Source organism: Emydura macquarii, unplaced genomic scaffold (assembly GCF_026122565.2).
Source record: "Emydura macquarii macquarii isolate MOO-44397 ecotype Brisbane River unplaced genomic scaffold, CSIRO-AGI_Emac_v2 contig_629, whole genome shotgun sequence".
Taxonomy (NCBI): domain Eukaryota; kingdom Metazoa; phylum Chordata; order Testudines; family Chelidae; genus Emydura; species Emydura macquarii.
The window spans coordinates 2,662,503-2,679,531 of NW_027130766.1; the positions used below are offsets into that span (position 1 = coordinate 2,662,503).

The 17,029-nt window shown below is 52.7% G+C and overlaps 1 protein-coding gene across 5 annotated transcripts in view; it reads left to right on the plus strand.

The window, feature by feature from the left end:
- KCNH6 (potassium voltage-gated channel subfamily H member 6) overlaps positions 1-17,029 on the plus strand; it is an 83,694-nt gene that overhangs the window by 35,444 nt on the left and 31,221 nt on the right. For 4 of the 5 annotated variants that reach the window (XM_067541002.1, XM_067541007.1, XM_067541003.1 and 1 more), the window contains 3 exons: positions 6,604-6,759; positions 13,770-13,879; positions 16,497-16,809. In XM_067541002.1, coding sequence (XP_067397103.1) covers positions 6,604-6,759; positions 13,770-13,879; positions 16,497-16,809 — 579 coding nt within the window. The remainder of the gene's footprint in view (positions 1-6,603; positions 6,760-13,769; positions 13,880-16,496; positions 16,810-17,029) is intronic. The other variant, XM_067541006.1, reaches the window with a different exon arrangement.

A 17,029-nucleotide genomic window follows, 5' to 3' on the forward strand; every position in this document is an offset into this window, starting at 1 on the left:
GGATTACAAAATCTTATTGTCACAGCTGGTTGACGTCTTTGGGGGGAATAATATTCATTACGGGTTCTTCCTGTTTTTGTGTGAGGATCTGATCCCAATTCTTTGTCGGTGATGGTTATTCATTAGAATTCACCACGGGCTGGTAATTTGCACTTACAGAGCCCTAGGGAACTCTGTCTGCTTTTCCTGGCATGCGACTAGTCGCTCTACCCTGTGGATTTTGTTTCTGACTGGGGGGGGCTAGAAACGTTTTAAAAAAAAAAAAAAAAAAAAAAAATGATGGATAGTGAATAAGGCGCTTCCTGGCTGGAATCTTCCGATGGGTCTCCATTCAGGCAAATCTTTGGGAAACTTTTTGTGGATCCACGGAGATTTTCTTGCATACCTGGCAGCCATCTGGGTACTCTCGGATTCTGGCTTTGTCTGCTCTTAAACTGTTTCAGCGCCATAGTGCTTCAGTGTAGACGCTCAGTACAGAAGAGACTCCCCCATCACTGTAGTTAATCCACTTCCCCACAAGGTGGTAACTAGGGCAGGTCTACACTGGGAATTTACAGCAGCATAGCTACATCTCTCAAGGATGTGAAAAATCCACATCCCTGAAAAACGTAGCTATACTGACCCGATCCCCGCCGGAGACAGTGCTAGGCTGACAGAAGGATTCTTCCGTTGACGTAGCTACCACCTCCCAGGGAGGTGGCTTACCTACACCGACAGCCGAAACTGTCCCATCAGTGTGGTGCTGTAGAATTCTTCCATCAATCTAGCACTTCCTATAGTGGCGGTTCGGTTGGCTTAACTATGTGGGTTTTTCACACCCCTGATTGGCTGGGACAATGTAACTTTTTAGTTTAGATTTGACAGCCCGGCAAACCCAGCTCTGCTTTTTGATTCCTACAAATATTTGCAAATCAGGGTGGATTTTTTTTTTTTTTTTTTGGTTTGTTTTACTATTTCATCAGCTCTGAGTCTTATATGACCAGAGTGTCCCTCAAAATGGATTTGGTATTGAAAATACCAACCCTGTCTCCTACCCACTTCGCTCTCTAAATGGATTTATCCTATATCTATTGAAAAAAATAATCCCAGCTGTCTGCCCCTTAAAGGGATTTAACTGGGTCCATTGCTTTCCCATTCTTTTGTGGGTGTGCATAACTGACGTCAGGGCAGATTTTAAAACTGAGATGCCGGCCATCTGCTCCTGATTACAGCAGCCTGAGCTCTTTAAAATTGTATGCAGAGAGGAGATTGTTCCCTCCCCTTTCCCCCAGTGGCTGAAAGGAAGGGCTAAGGGAATGCTGGCTTTGCCAAGGAATGAAATCCGGATAGGAAGACCATCGGCACAACACAGTGCCTACTGATGTGCTAATCCCCCTCGCTTGTGAACTGCTCGCCTGTTAATCACAGAACGGAATGAGGGAGATAAGAAATCTGTGCCTTACAAAACAGAAACTAATTGCCCCTGAGAGAGGCTGTGTTGCTTTCTGCAGAGAAGAGGAGTGGAAGAACAGGAGTATATTTTCTCTCTCTCTCATTTTCACACATCACCCATTGCCTACCTCCACCTTCCCTACCTCAAGTAGAGGGAGAGATTGCTGCAGACTTTCTCAGATTCTGCTAGCAAGTGAAAGAGCTGACGACCCCCAAGTGACCCAAGAAGGAAAGCCGTCCCATTGGCGCGAGCATGCCAATGGGATTTCCCATAGCCCAAATGCACCTTGGCCCAGGCACATGATGATGGAAGATGCCAGTGCGGTCCTGCATTGTGTTGGTGCATCCCTCTCTCGTCACCATCATAATTATAGCTTATGCTAACAAAGCAGCTTTCATCCCAAGGGATCCCAAGGCATTTTATGGATGGCACGCATACAGAGCACAAATAGAAATGCAGCTGCTTCTGGGGTGGGACATGGCAGCTGTTTAACACGGCAGCTGTAGGACACCCAGGAAATGAAGAAAAGTGCTGCATCCAATTGTTTTTAGGGAGGCCGAATGTCGTTATTCACAGTGGAATTTGGCCAGGACATTACATTTAACACTAAGTCGATTGCAGTTTAGTTTTGTAGTTGCTTTGTGTGCATCAGGTGTAATCTGCAGGAGAGCTATGTCACTGTGGTGCCATTTCATAGTGACCTACCATGAAACAGCAACAGGCACTCGTGATGCCGTGGCGTGTCATCACAACATAGTTTCATGGGGTCTTTACATGTTATTCCAATGATGCTTAGCAGGTATATACGAAGCAGCTTTAGGATGTCTTGGCATGTTATTCCAAGGGTGTTTAGCATGTAAGGTATTGGCAAGCAGTGTCCATGTCACTTCCTGGGGCCTCGGCATGCGATTAGCATGTATTTCAGAAAAGGGACTAGAATGGTGCTAACCACGGATATGATACTTGGAGGGCGCAGCTGTTTTAGCGCCTCATATCTGGCTCTGTCTCTCTGTCACGGCATGCCAGTACTTGCAGCTTCATCCTGTGATACCAAAATCATTTCCAGTGTCTTTTCGTGAGGCTGCCTGCTGCTGTGGAGTTAACGACGAGACACGACTCCAGGCCGCGCTCACATCTGTGATCAGGGGTTCGGCTAAATAGCAGACGGCAAACGATGTTCCGCTGAAATCTTGCCGATCTGGGTCACCTTGTTGCACGGATGGTGTTTAACTCCAGCGTTCCATTCGTCAGCGTTCTACTCTCCCGAGACGTCGTTATCCAATCTCCGTGATGGATTAATACAGCCTGTCAAATGCCATTGTTATTAAAGCCGTACATCTTGCCTCGGAGAAGGAAACTTCTCTCCCTCAAGCCCCTGGCTTATTAAATGCCGCCAAGGCAGCCCCCACCTGGTTAGACAGAGAGGGAACCATGTACTTGTCGAAACGCTGCCGGCTGATTTACAGATTCAAATATTTGCAACCCTTCAGGATAAAAGCGTATAAATACTCATTAAACTCAGACGCCGTGGAACAGTTGTTGCATTCTTATCCAGTGGCTCACGCCAGGCGCTGACACAGACTCTCTTGAGTTGTTGAGTCAATCAAGGCTCCCGTGCCTCAGTTTGTAACGTAGCAGTGTAATGAACTGGCAGATGTGTACGTTCCCCTCTCCTGCATGGAGTCTGAGCAGCTCAGCTGCGTGTCACAGGCTGACAACCGGAGGCCAGGCAGAGCAGAAGGATCCACCTTCTATCCCTGCATCCGTTCTGACGTTCTTCAGTGGCCAGGAGTGACCAGACTGATGCTGCTTAGGAGGCCCTGGATTTATTACAGTACAGGGGCGCTGGCAATGTGCTTTGAGACCCTTGGACTTGTGAAAGTGCAAAGTGTTCCATAAATACTAAGGACAGTTCTTCTGAACGTGGCGCTAGATCATGAGCCCTGAGTGAGGGACGGCGTGGCACTGCTGCAGCAGTGGACCAGGGAAGAAACTGTGCCTGAGAATCACTGTTTGGTTCTTGGTCCCCCACTTTGCTCCAGGCAGGAAGGAAGCTGTGCCAGTCTATAGCTGGCCTGTCTTATTTCCCCTTCTGCTCTGGTTCAGCTGCGGGGCTAATAAATTCAAGGGGGTGGAGCCAAGCTCTGCCCACTCCTCCCCAGTCTGCACAAGAGGGGGTGTAGCAGGCCCATGGCAGGGGCTCTCCCTTGCCCCACACACCGAAGTGAGTAGCCCACATTGGGAAGGCATTTCTACCACTCTTGCTGCCCTGCACAGGTACATAAAGCCGCTCCCGACTGAGCCCTTGGAGAGGAGTGAACAAGTGCCGGCCGCTAACAGAGAAACGATGTGCAAGTCTTATAAACAGCTTATTTTTTATGAAGCAGTTTAATTTAAATTGATACCTAGAGTTGCCAACGTTATTGCATGGCAATTAGTTATTCACTGATTGCAAACAGCGTGTCTCGGGAGGTTAAATGATTACATATAAAATTCATATTTCTTTCTGAATTTTTAATTACCGATGCTTTCGTTGCCAGTTAAAAACTAATGGAGATAAATAACTGGTCTGGGAAAAAAAGTACAGCATACATAAAATCTACATTGGCTGAGTCACTGCACATAGGCCTGCCTTTTTAAAAGAACTCAAAGCCTGAGTCCAAAGTCCTCAGCACCGACAGCTGGAGCCAGATACTCAAGAGCTCAGCTCCCACTATGCACTTGGAGCTCTTTAGAAAAACTTTTTGTCCTAGATCACTGATAAAAATAGCACAAGGCTGAGAACTGATTCCTGCAGGATCGCACTAGACACCCCTCTCCCCCGTCTGATGATTCCCTGTGTACAATGACATTTCCAGATCCGTCAGTTAGTGAGTTTTAAATCCATTTAATGCATGCCGTTTTGATTTTGTATAATGCTAATTTTTCAAGCAGAACGTCGGGCAGGACTAAATCAAACAGTTACTTTTATCAACCAAACTTGTAATCTCATCGTAGCACAATGCCAGATTTGTTTGGTAAGGCCCGTTGTCCATGAAACCATGTTGATTGCCATGAATTAATTTCCTGTCCTTTTAGCTCTTTATTGATAAAGGGCCATATCAGCCATGGCATTATTTTGCCCAGGATCTATGTCAGGCTAACTGGCTTATAAATACCCATTAGAGAGAGCTGGAGGGACAGAACTGTGGCACAGAGAGAAGACCAAATCTGTGTAAGTCATCAGATGGCCCTGCTCCGTATATCAGCAGGCTGCCCTCATCAGATCAGCAAGAACACAGAGGCCTTTCCTCAAAATCTTTTTTTTCTTTCTCATCCCTGACTTCACCCTAAATTGTCAGGGGGCATTGCTGCATGCTGTTAAATAACTGCCACATTCCACCCTAGAGGTGGCTGCATCTTGATAGGGGGTGAAGCGTACCTGGTCTGTAAAGAGCTGTGGGATCCCACAGGAGATTTGATGCTTGTAGAAATGCCTGTCGCTTTCATTTCTCCAGCACGTCTCAGCCCAGCTCGCCCTGTCCTGGTGGCTCATCCTGCCTGTTGCAGCGTGTCTTGAAAAATCAGCGGCTGGGTTTGCGCATAGCTGGAGCGCTGGGGTGGCTGTTGTACTGAGGCAGAACTAAGTCTGTCCTGGTCTAGTTACCTCTCACCAGTCCCCTTCCTCCGGCCCAGCTGGAGCAGGTGCCGTCCCTTGGCCCACCAAGGGGGTGAGCAGTTCCCTCGGCTCCCGTTGGACGTCAGCGTTGTTCCTGGGCTAGGAAAATAGCTGCTTATCTCTGCGTGGCCTCCAGCAATAACCATCAGGTGCCTAGCACCTTATGAGCCGTGCCAGCCGTGGGTGGGTCGAGGGGCTCTGGACTGGGGGAACTGGAGACCGCTGCAGAGGCCGGAGCGGGGAAGGCCTGGCCGGAGAAGAAGGCGCTTGGTCTAAGATGATCTCGATTTCCAGTTCTCGTTGGCTGCAGGACAGTGAGGGGCAGCAGAAGAGGCGGTGGGGCTGTGGGGGGGTTCCTGGGAAGTAACAGGTGGCAAGAGGGGAGGGTATGGGATACAGGGGTGGGAGGAAGCTAGGCGTGGCAGATGATCTATAATTAACCATGTGCTGCCCCCTAGTGCATCACCCTGTGTCCTGCATTCACGTCCCCTGACCGTTCGCGCCCAGCTGGGTTGGCCTCCCGTTGGCTTGGGCTCTGTTGTTCCCAGCAGCCGTCTGGCGGAGCAGGGCTGGCTCTGTGGGAGAGCAGGTCTCCTTGGCGGCGGTCCCGCCTCGCTCCCGCCTGTTCCCATCCGGGCAGCTTTAATTGCACAAAGGAGCAAACCTCCGGGATTAAAAGCGACTCCACCGCCCCAGGGGAGATGGGCTCGCCCAGCGAGTGCCGCATGGCAGCCGCTCCCGCCCTGTTCTCGGAGCAGGAGGGAAGGGACCGTGTTACCAAAGGAAATCAGCCTCCAGGGGAGCAGATGCCCCCCCCCCCCCCCCAGGGGACTGTGCGTTGTTGGTGCTCCCCCTCCATGTCCGATCCACTGCGGGTCTGAGGCTGTTAGACCACAGCCAGGGAGGCATGGTGGTGTAGCTCTGGCAGCCCCGGGTACCTGCCCCAGCGTCGGCCGAGATGGTGGCCGTCACAATCACATCTGTTGCACTGGCCAATGCCCCTGGCAGAGCCCCCCCTGCCCTGTCATTTATCTGACCCAGCCACTCCTCTGTACCCGCAGCGAATCTGCTGCCCTTCCGGCCCTCGAGTGAGACGGTCACAACCAATGGCTAATGCCTCCCGGGGCAGGTGCAGACTTCCGTCCTGCAGCAAGAATCTGCTCCAAGGCCCATGGCTAGGAGGAGCCGTAGGTGAGCGGCAGGCTGACACCTGCAGCAGCCTGCGGGGAGGTGGGTTTGGCTCGTCACAGCCCCAGGCAGGCGCCGCACCCCCAGCCTATCTGGGAATATTTCAGAGCTCGGCTTAGCTGTCGAGTGGGAATGCCCAGCCGTAGCGTGGGGTGACTCTGTAAATAGCCAGTGCGGGTTCCCGCCTGGTTCTCTCTCCTCCCTGGGAGTCCCAAGTTTTGGGGCATGAGCTGTATCCATGTCTCGGGGGTTTGCAGTGGTGACGGATGCTCTCACCCCCTCTCCCGCGGCTCTGATCTAATCCCTGCTCACTTTCCCACGGCAGCGTCGTGCCTGCGGTGCCTGGTGGACGTGGTCCCGGTGAAGAACGAGGAAGCAGCCGTCATCATGTTCATCCTGAACTTCGAGGACCTGGCGGAGCTCATCGCGAAGAGCGCCAGCCGGAGTCTCCACCAGCGGCTGTCCCAGGGCTGGCGCCAAGGTGAGTGATGCAATACCCAGGGTCCCCCGGCGGGGATGGGGGGCAGGCGGCGAGGGGGGGGATTGTGGTGGTTCTGCTGTGGTGAAGCCGACCCTGGGATTTTCTCTGGAACTCAGAGGCGCCTGCGCCGTGGGGCTGATTGGTTCGGGGCCCTGAGCTCGTGGCCAAGAGGTGGTGAAGATCTCGAAGACTCTGCTGCCGCCGTGTGTGGAGGGCGAATCCCCTGCGGTGACGCAGCAAGAGAAGGAAGCCCCGTCTCCCTGGCAGAGAGGAAGCTGAGTCCTGAGGATCCTGTGCAAAACCCATCGTCTGGGGGAAGCTCTCCCCTAGGACCTCACTGCCCCCTTGCCTCCGCCCCTGCCCGCGCACAAACAGGCTTGCATCCCACCCCGACGTGTCCTATCGCCTCGACTCCCCTTGGGTCGAATGTACTTCCCCCCCGTGGTACCTGTACCGCAGCGTGCCTGCAACTCAAATCTCCCTGATCGCTCGTCCATGCCCACCCGTCCCACATCACCCACCTGTGCCGGTACTGCTAGCATGTCCAGACCCCTCCTATACCCCCCCTACTCTACACCCCTGCTCCCCAGCCAGGGCCTCTGCCCATACAGCACCCACATCTATAACAGCGCCTTACGCCTCGCACGCAGCCGCTCCCCCTCTGCTATATTTCTGTAGGACTTGCCCATGCCGTGCTCATAACTGTGTTTTCCTAGATGGACACCTCACCTCTGCCTCTGTACGTACTCCACCGACACCTGGGCCCTATATACGCTCTACCCAGAGTATGTGCCAAGTACAGCATCTGTGCTTCACCGGTGCCACCAGCCTCTCCCCACCCCCACCTCCACCTCCTTACCCTCCATGGATTGCCTGGTACCCAGGCCCTGTCTCAGTCTGTGCCTTCCAGCACCCTGCCTGGAGACAGCCTCCTGCCCCGCCAATTTGCACATCTGCGGCCTGCCCCGTCCTTGCCCTTTGCAACCCCCTCGTGCGGAGCCTGCTTCCGGCTTGTGTGCGTCCACGTAGCGCGGAAGCGTGGCGGGAGGTCCTGTGAAGGTCAGGGTTCCCCACCACAGCCGAGCCAGTGCCCACCCCCACCCCACACCAACTTGCCGGGCCGTCGTCTCTCGGGTTGAATGTTGTCTGTTGGTTTGGAAGGAGGCACCTGGAGTGCCAGCATCAGCAATGCCGAGGGGTCGGTCTCAGGAGACGTTACTGTCAATGACCTGTAATGACACTAGTCTTGATGCGGTCAGAGGAGGAGCAGATCTCATGCTTCAGAATATCAGCTGATCTCCTGAGGGGTCAGGAAGGATCCCCTTCCCCATGTCCTGCAGCATGGCACAGCGGGGAGCTGGGGAAAGGGAGTTTGCTGCTGTCCGTCAGCTGGGGTGCTATTTGATCAAGAAGGGCAGTCTGTTCTGTCACTGAGCGCTCGGGGTGCTCAGGACCTCACAGCAGCATGCTGAGTTGAGACCTCAATGTTGGGGGCAAGAGAGATTTGAAAGGCGGAGTCCTGTTCCCCACTTCACCCCTTGCTTGGCTGGAGCAGCTGTGGCTAATGTCCTTTCCTTGCCCTCTGATTGCCAGTACTGCTGGGTGCTGACGTGTGGGATCTGACGTTGTTTCACGGGTCCCAGCACGTGACCCTGCACCCCCATCGCTTCCACGCTGGGGCTGGGCGTCTAGCCGCAAGAGTCCAGGCTTTGAGATGCAGGGATTGCACTTCACGCTGTGGTGGCAGTCGTCCTTCTCCCAACCTCTGGGGCGTGGTGGGAGGTGAAGTTCTCTGGGAGCCAGGCCCCAGGGGACTGAATTCTGTGGCTGATTAATATTTGATTCTTATTACCTGTCTTACAGCAGCTCTTAGCAGATACAAAAGAATAGCACTTGTGCCAAAGAGCTCGCTGCCTAAGTAGATAAGCTAGACAAAGAGTAGGAAGGTCAGCAGAGGCCCAGAGAGATGAAGTGACTTGCCAAAGGTTACACAGCCAGCCACTGGCAGTGCCAGGAACAGAACCCAGGTTTCCAAAGCAGTTTCCGTCTTCTCTCTAGCCTAAAATGTTTTCCAGCCAGTGGATTGTCCATCTCTCTGAATTCTATCACCCCTTGTAGAGAATATATATGTAAAATCCAGCAGAGCTGATCCAGTTCCCCGGGACCCGGAGGCGTGTTTCTTCCCTTTAAATATGGTTTGAGGCGTTTCACTATATCTCGTGTCCTTGCTGTGTGTGTTCAACATCCAGCCCATTCTGCAGGCGTGTTTGCTGGGTTGTTGTTGGCGTGTGGAATCCGGGTGGACCCGTGTGCTAGCATGTGGTGAGCAGGGTTCTGGATTCATTTTGATCTCCATGGGGTCAGCTTCCGTGAGTCTCTAAAACACCTCCTGACAAGGTGTGAGCGAGAAACGGTTTTGTCTGAAACAAGCGTGATCCAGGGAAGATCCTGTGATTCAGAGGGGACCGTGTAACGTAGCCAGCTGGCCCTTCTGTGAGTGCTGCTTGCAAGTCTGCTTTAGGAAGAGCCTGTGCATTGGCACAATCTGTGCTCGTCTGGGAGCAAGGGAGCCAGAGAGCACCACAGGGTCTGCCTGCGTCCTGCAGCCTCCCTCCAGGCTGTGCTCGCATCAGTGGAGATGCTCTTGCTTCCACCAGCTTGTAGGTTAGCCCCGTTGCCCTTGGACCCCCAGGGTGCGACCCCATGGACACGTCACCCACTCCTTTAGGCTGGCTCCTGGCTAGCCACTCAACGCTGCTCTGCCTGGCACAGCCGTGCGCTCCAAAGGTCACGGGCCACAGCTGCTCTTTGGAAGGCCGAGATCGGGGATTGGTCGCTCAGAGCATGTTAGTCTCCTAAGAGATTGGCAGCCCAACGTGTTGTGCATGTATCTTCCCCCTTCCCCCGTATAAATGGTCTGTCTCTCTTTCTAGTGCCCCCCTGCCACCTTGCACTGTGATCACGCGTGTCTCACCGACTAAACACGTTCAGTGCTAGGATGGGAGATGCCCCAGGAGTGCCATGGGGCTGCTTACATTCCTGCCCTCTGAGCCAGTGCTGAACAAACGCTCCCAGCAGGGAGTTAGGTGCCACCAAGGTGCTGTTTTTTCAGCCAAGAAACACACTGGCCTCTTGTGGTTGTTCAAGATCCCATGGTGCGTTCCACACATGCCTGGGTAATTGCATTTTCTCCACTAGCCTCTCTGGGAGGTGAGGTTCCTTTTCATTTCCTGCCCCAAGAGGTTGGCTGAGGTTGCTGTGTGCTGTGTTCCACCCCAGAGGTGGCTGCATTTCAGGGAGTGGTTGCAGTGAGCCCTGGCCTATAATGAATGCCTCAGGCTCCAGGTCACTGTAGCAATTTGGAGTTTAAAAAACAAAACCAGGCAACTGGAAGCTTGTGCCCACTGCACTGCCGATGTTTATGGGGCAGGCAGGATAGATCCAGCCAAAGCATCTGGGGCAGGGCCAGGGTTGCCTACGTAAAACATGCTGTGCTTGTTGTTTCTTAGGAGACTTTTTCTGCTCTTGGCCTTTGGCATGTGAGCGGCAGGGAGCAGGGACGACAGCTGTGCCTGTGTGCAGAGTTACAGCAACTAGCCAGGAGCCAGATGAAACGGGCTCTTCTCTCTGCAGGTCCCAGTGTGAGCCCGTGACAATGAGCCAGGATTCCTGCTGATGGGAGTAGGAGCCACTCTATCGGGGCCCTTGGGGGTGCAACCGCTCACACCAGGAGCCAGTCGTCCCATAACGAAGGGGATTTAGACCAGGACGTGCTGGGAAAGCCCAGATGCTGTCGTTTGAGGGCCCACTTCTCCACCACCCTGCACCTTGGATAGCTATTTACCCCAGTGTACAATACTATCCAGGCCAGAGGGGAACCATTTACACACACTTGTCACTGGTGTAAATTGCAACACCCCATGCAGGACTGTGGAAAATCCAGCCCAGTGTCTCCTTAATATTTTTGATGTGTGCAGTGTTTTAGAGAGGGATACGTGCGCGCTTTCTTTAGACAGGTGGCTGGAGCCAGGCAAGAGGGGGCAGGGGAAGCTGCTAGACAGAAGCTTTCCAGTGAAGTTGCGAGAGCACTTCCCTGTTTCCCTGATTCCAGTAAAGTTCCTTGCTTAGTGTTGGAAGAAAGCGACTCATTGCAAGATTCTTTACCATTGTCACCCGACAGTATCGACATGTCTCAGCTGGAGCAGTGAAGCCACGAGCTTTGTAGGTCATCACAATGCCATTGTCCAACCTGGGCATACGACAGATGACGCTGAGTTCAAGAGGCACGTACTCAGAAGTGATTTTTCAGTCTCATCTGACTATCACCGACCGGATGGCAAATATTCTCCGGCATGATCGTTCTCTGCAATGCAAGATTCAGAATCCTTCTGGGGCTGAATTGCGTGTGGTGTAGGGAAATCTTATTTTTCACAGATGGAAAAGTTTTTTGTTTTGTGTGTCTTCTCATTGTTCAGATTTTGACCAATCAGATTCTCCTCCAAGTTTCCATTACAAATTTACCCTTTCTGCTCTGACCAAGCCTGGAAAGTTTGGTGCCTAAAAATGAGTGTATCGGCCCGTTACAGTGCAGGGTGGGGACGCGGTTATAACTGAAACTGCTTTGCTACCGTAACAAGAGCTTGGCTGGTCAATGATGAGTCCAGGTCAGCTAACACGGTTTGGTTAGCACAGGATTTTTAATCCCTTTTGGCCTGAGCAGTTAGCCGAAATTCAGGGCCTTGCACGATTGTTTACATTTGGATGAAAAAATATGAGATGAGTCACGTGTATTCTTGGGGTAAACTTGTCTATTTGCAAAGAAATGCTCGCAAAGTCCTGATCCCCTGAACACAGTGGAAACAAATGTGCAGTTTCCTTGCTCAGAAATTCCCATGTCTGCCATTCCAGCAGGCTCTGTGCCCAAGAAGCTCTGTCTCGCTGCTTCCTTTCAGGGTCATGCTCACAGCTGCTCATGCTGGCTCGGTCTCTCTCATGCACAGCCGGCAACTGATATCCTAAAGCCACTGTGTTTGCAACCAGGGAAGCCCCTGTTAATCTACCTGATTTAGCTCTGGCTTGTCATGCAGCCTAGTCCTTGGGTGGTAGACCCCATTGTGTGCAGCCGTTTTTACTACATAAAGGGGTTTGATTGCTTCTGTTAAGCCTAAAAGAGGGGGCTGAATTAAGGATACACAGGCAACCTTAACTCTGGCATTTCTTAACTTTTGAGGGTTTTGCAAACATAACAAAGCTCTTTTGACATAATTTTGTGTGTAATGTCCTTGGTTTTTAAAAGAGCAAACTGAAAAAACCAGAAATTCTATTATGCGGCATCATATTGGCACCCATGTGGGTCATCTGCGGTGTTGGAATCTCTAGAGTCACTGCACAGACCTCTGTCGCATGAGTTTAGGGAGTAACTAATAGCAGTAGTAGGTTGTCATCCTTTGTGTAGGCCAGTGCTAGAGGAGGATGGGACACTGCCAGTGGGGATCACAGATATTTGCTGATAGCAGAGCAAGGGTGAGACTCGGCATTCTTGGGTTCCTGTCTCTTCCCCGCGCTGGGATCCTTATCCCAGCCCCATCTCCCGCTTCAGATTCCCAGGCCCATTTCCCCTTTTCTTATCTTGCCCTCCTGCTGCCAGACCCAGTCTCCTGGCTGCGCCAGTCCCATTTCCCACTCCCTGCTCCTCATCGGAGTTATTTCTCTCTTTCCCCACTGGCCTCTACTCACCTTCTCCCCCAGTCCACATTCCCCAGCCCTTTTTGCTCCCAATCTCAGTCACCCTCCCTGAGCTCTTCCAATCTGTGTCTGTGTCCCCCCCCCCCCCCCCCCCAGGTCTATGGCCCAGTCTCTTTGCCCAACCAGCCGCAGTTTCCCTCTCCCCTCCACCACCAGCCTCCAGTCCCAATCCTCCCCCCCCTTCCCACATCCTTTGTCCCAATCTACTTCCCCTGCTCTTCTCCCGGTTATGGCTTTTGTCCCCTCTGCACTCAGATCGGGCAGCTTCCTCCTCCTCCTCGCCTGGGCATTAACAGCAGGTAGTGCAGGCGTGGCCCCGGGGCAGCCTCTGTTCTCGCAGTTCCTAGTTTTGGAGTGCTTGGCTTTGCAACCTGAACGATGCTCTTCTAATGTCGGTTTTGTGTGTGGTATCTTTAGAGGCCGATTTCCAAACCCCGCCCCCACCAGGAAATTTAGACGCCCAACTCCCATTCTGTCCTAATCCCTTAGATGGCTTTGGAAATCTCAGCTGTATCTTTCCCATCTTGGGCCAGACACTGCAGTCAAACCCATAACACATTAATGGGGGCAAGTGATACCATTTCCTTGTGGGGGGGAATCCACGCCAGGATTTTCCTCTAACTGTCAGGGACTGGAAGAAGGACCCGTGAGCTAGTGAAGCCTGATTGCACCAGCAGTGGCATTGCAGGCAGGAGGCAGGGTGACCTGATGTGAATTTACTGCCCATCCCGCTAAGGAGAGGCATTGGGGCTGATAAACGGAACGTGGAGGTGAGAAGGAGCCGGTGCTCAGAGATCTGGGTCCGGTCACCGGTGAAATTCTCCATGTGGTTTTGTGCTGCACTGGGATACTTTGATGTCACTGTGGAATCCCGGCTGGCACGTGAGCCGCGTTGCGAACGTACAGACATTGGCACAGTGCAGGGGTTGGGTTAAGGCTGGGCCCAGGTAGCCAGGGGGCTGGGATACAGGCAGTCCTGGACTGGTAGAGACCTAATGTTACCATCAATGGGCCATAGGCACTGGGACGACCCAGCCTCACTGCCTGTCGATTCTGCCCCTGCCAGCCAGACGCTAGAACTGACAGTGGAGTCCATAGACAGCCATCCTACCCAGCCAACCTCTCCCCGGCTGAGCGCAGCTCGGCTGTGTCCCTGGCCCCGTCCCCCTGCACCCCACCCATCTCTCTCCGAGCCCCTGGCTTCCCGTGCAGCTAGGTTACATCTGTGTCTCTTGTGTTTTGTTTGTGTTTTTCTTTTTAACAAGGTCAAGGTAAGAGGTTGAAGTTTAGTCTCCCGTCCCTGCGGCGACTCAAAATCCAGCGGAAATCTCTGCCCACCAGTGAGTTTGATGGAGTAGCCATTGACTATGGAAAGGTAACCATAGACTTTGTATGATATAAGCCAATCCATTAGGTCAGGACCCAGCGCTCTTCCTTGGCTCTCCCCACCCTGCTCCCTTCAGTAGCTGCTGTGGCTGGTGCAGTGTCTGGGCTTAGTGGTTAAACACTGAGCCACAGCTGTGGCTTGGTAGGGACTTTGTGGTTGTTGCCTTTGTTTCTTGGAACATCCAGTGGGGACAGATCCTAGAACCGCCTGCTTTAAGAGCTCCCGCCCTTTGCACTAGAACTAAAGGAGAATCTCCATTAGCTGCTAGCAGTACATGGTCTATGATGAACAGTTGAACAGCTCTGTTTTCAGCCAGGAGAAGGAAGTGGTACATGTACACATACCACCACCACACGGGTGCATGCGCACACATGCCATCATACCACGGCTCTCAGGTGGCAACCGAGATGGTGCAGCTGTAAGGAATGGCTTTGAAACCCTAGGGGATTTGGATTAGGCTTAGAGGCTAGTTTGTTAATGATTCACCAAAGGAAGGCCTAACAGATTCTAGAACCACTTGGGTAGGAAGAGAGCCTGGAAAAACTGCACAAAGATGCTGCCCCTCAGAAAAGATGTAGCGCTGGTTTGAGGAGGTAGCACTGGGAGTTGCATGCGTCTGGTATAAATCAAAACTCTAGAAATCTGGTGCAAATATTCCTTGAAGTTACACATTTCTTAAGATTTTCCTTCCAATCCTTGTCTCACCACCATGCATTATCATAAGCCCTCGGTTTCAAACTCATTCTAATGAGTGATCTCATCCGTCCCTTCCCCATTATTGTGCCAGCAAAAATTACACTGTCCCTAATGCATTAGGGCTGACAACAGTTATAGCTGCATAAACTTGACGGGATAGGGAAAAGGTTCTTGGCCTCTTAGTATGGGAACTTTTTTAAAGGTTGCTGTTCTCACTACCCTCTTGACCACTGCAAATGTTCCGGGTATGTCCAAGTAGAAGGCACCTGCTGTGCTGCCAAACGTTCTAGGTACGTCTAGGTAGAAGGCACCTGCTGTGCTGCCAAACGTTCTAGGTACGTCTAGGTAGAAGGCACCTGCTGTGCTGCCAAACGTTCTAGGTACGTCTAGGTAGAAGGCACCTGCTGTGCTGCCAAATGTTCTAGGTACATCCAGGTACAAGGCACTTGCTGTAAGTGCTTTTGAGTGTTCTAGGTATGTCCAAGTGGTGGTGGTGTGTTGTCAAAGGTACTTGGTATGACAAGATAGAATACAGCTGCTTTGTTGCCTGATGTAGATATGTTTGGGTAAAAAGGCACCTGCTGGGCTGACAAAGGTGCTAGGTACATACAGGTAGACGGCATCTGCTGGGCTGACAAAGACTCTAAATATGTCCACATAGCAAACACCTGGAGCTTTGCCAAGGGCTCTAGGGACAAAGCTGACTCCAGTGGAGTCTGACCTGAGTGGTAGCTGCCTAGCCGGTGCAAAGGGGCCAGCAGCAGAAGAGATGGAGGTAATAAAATTCAGATCTCCATAAATCCTATTGCTTAGCCAGAAAAGGCTCTGAGCCTCAGAATAAAAGAGCAGCTCCAGCAGAAGGTGAGTGAGGGTTTTTGAAGGACAGGGTGGTGATAGACAGAGGCCAGCAGCCTGGAGGCGGACCTGGCGGGTCCTGTGTAGCATCTCTTGGGACAGGGCAGAGTTGAGCTCGTGCCTGTACTTTGTCAGGGTGTTTTAGGGTGAGGTGGGGTAGGGAGGATTTCCCTGAGAAGAGTCACGGACGGCACCATATTTCTGGTAGCCAAAACCTGCACTGTTTGGGCTTTTTACCCTGGCTGACCGTGGGACACTCCTTAACGCCTTGGTGCCTGGTCTCAGTTGGGCACGTATGCAGAAATGTGACGCTCTTGGGGCACTGAGATTTCACGCGGTGTGTGTGATCTGTGCGACGGGTCGGTTGCTTTTCAGGCTCGTAGTGACAGGCAGCCCTTCAGTCAGGAGACCTCTCCTCAGTCTCCAAAAAACTGAGCTTAACGGGCACTGAGGGAGATGGTGGGATGGGAAAGCCTGTGAGTAATGGAACTGGCAAGTCCAGCAGCTTCCCTGGTGGCCTGATCTTGCTCTCTGGTGTGGATGAGGCAGCAGCTGTTAACCACAGGTGAAGGACCTAGTATATTGATCTGCCCTTGGTGCTTTAAACTCCCTCAGCAGGCAGTGGGGAGAGGAAAGGGCGTGTTTAGCTTGTCACTTCCATGCATGAGGTCCTAGAAACACCGTGAATAGGAGCCACCTGATGCCACGTGTGCTATAGTAAATCCACCTCTGGGGTTTCCTCTTTTCCTCCTGCCCTGGCCTACTTCCTATCTGCTAGGGGCTCAGCAATCCCCGGCGAGCTACCCCAGGCTTAATGGCACAGGACTTTGGTGGTAGTACATGGAGTCAGGGCTTCCAGGCTCCTGCAGCTGGTGGGATTCCATAGCCATGTAACAAGGCATGCTCAGTTCTGGTCCCAGCTGGATTTTGACCCAGGAGACGGCAGTGCCATCCAACCCTCTGTCCTTCCTCCTCCCTTGCCCTCCTCCCTTTCCGGCTCAGCATTCAAGGACGACTCCTCCTAATGAAATGCTTTCTACTGGCTGTCTTAAAGCCCAGGGGCGACTCCCTCATTCTGAGGGACTTGAAGACGCCTCCCCAGGAGAACTGTGTCCAGTCAGAGACCGAGTCCCTCCTGGAAAAGGAGAGGAAGCAAAGCCTGGAGGCCGTCTCCACCGTGCATCACTCATCCCCGAAACGAGAGCCTCCCTTCCTGGGCCCCCGGGGGTCCTTCGCGGCTTGGGGCGTGGTCCGGCCCCGCCCTGGGGGCAGCTTCCACAGCCTCCGCAGGGTCTCCTCCTTGGACAACTTTGAGGTCACGAGGTCTGAGTTCCAGAGAAAATTCAGTGAGAGGAGGGCAAACTCAGGTAGGGGAAAAGCACAAGTGGACGCTTGCTACCAATGGGGAGGTGGTGCAGAGCTCCCCCAGCAGAGGGACCCTCTTCTCACCAGCTCGGATGGTCCTTGGGGGAGTTTTTCACCCTGTGTTGCCTTTTCCCTAAAGGAGCAGAGCAGAGGGGGGTGTCTCCCAGAGGGTAAACTGGCTCCCCGTCTGTTTCCATGGGCAGGGATTTCCGAATGTGTCTT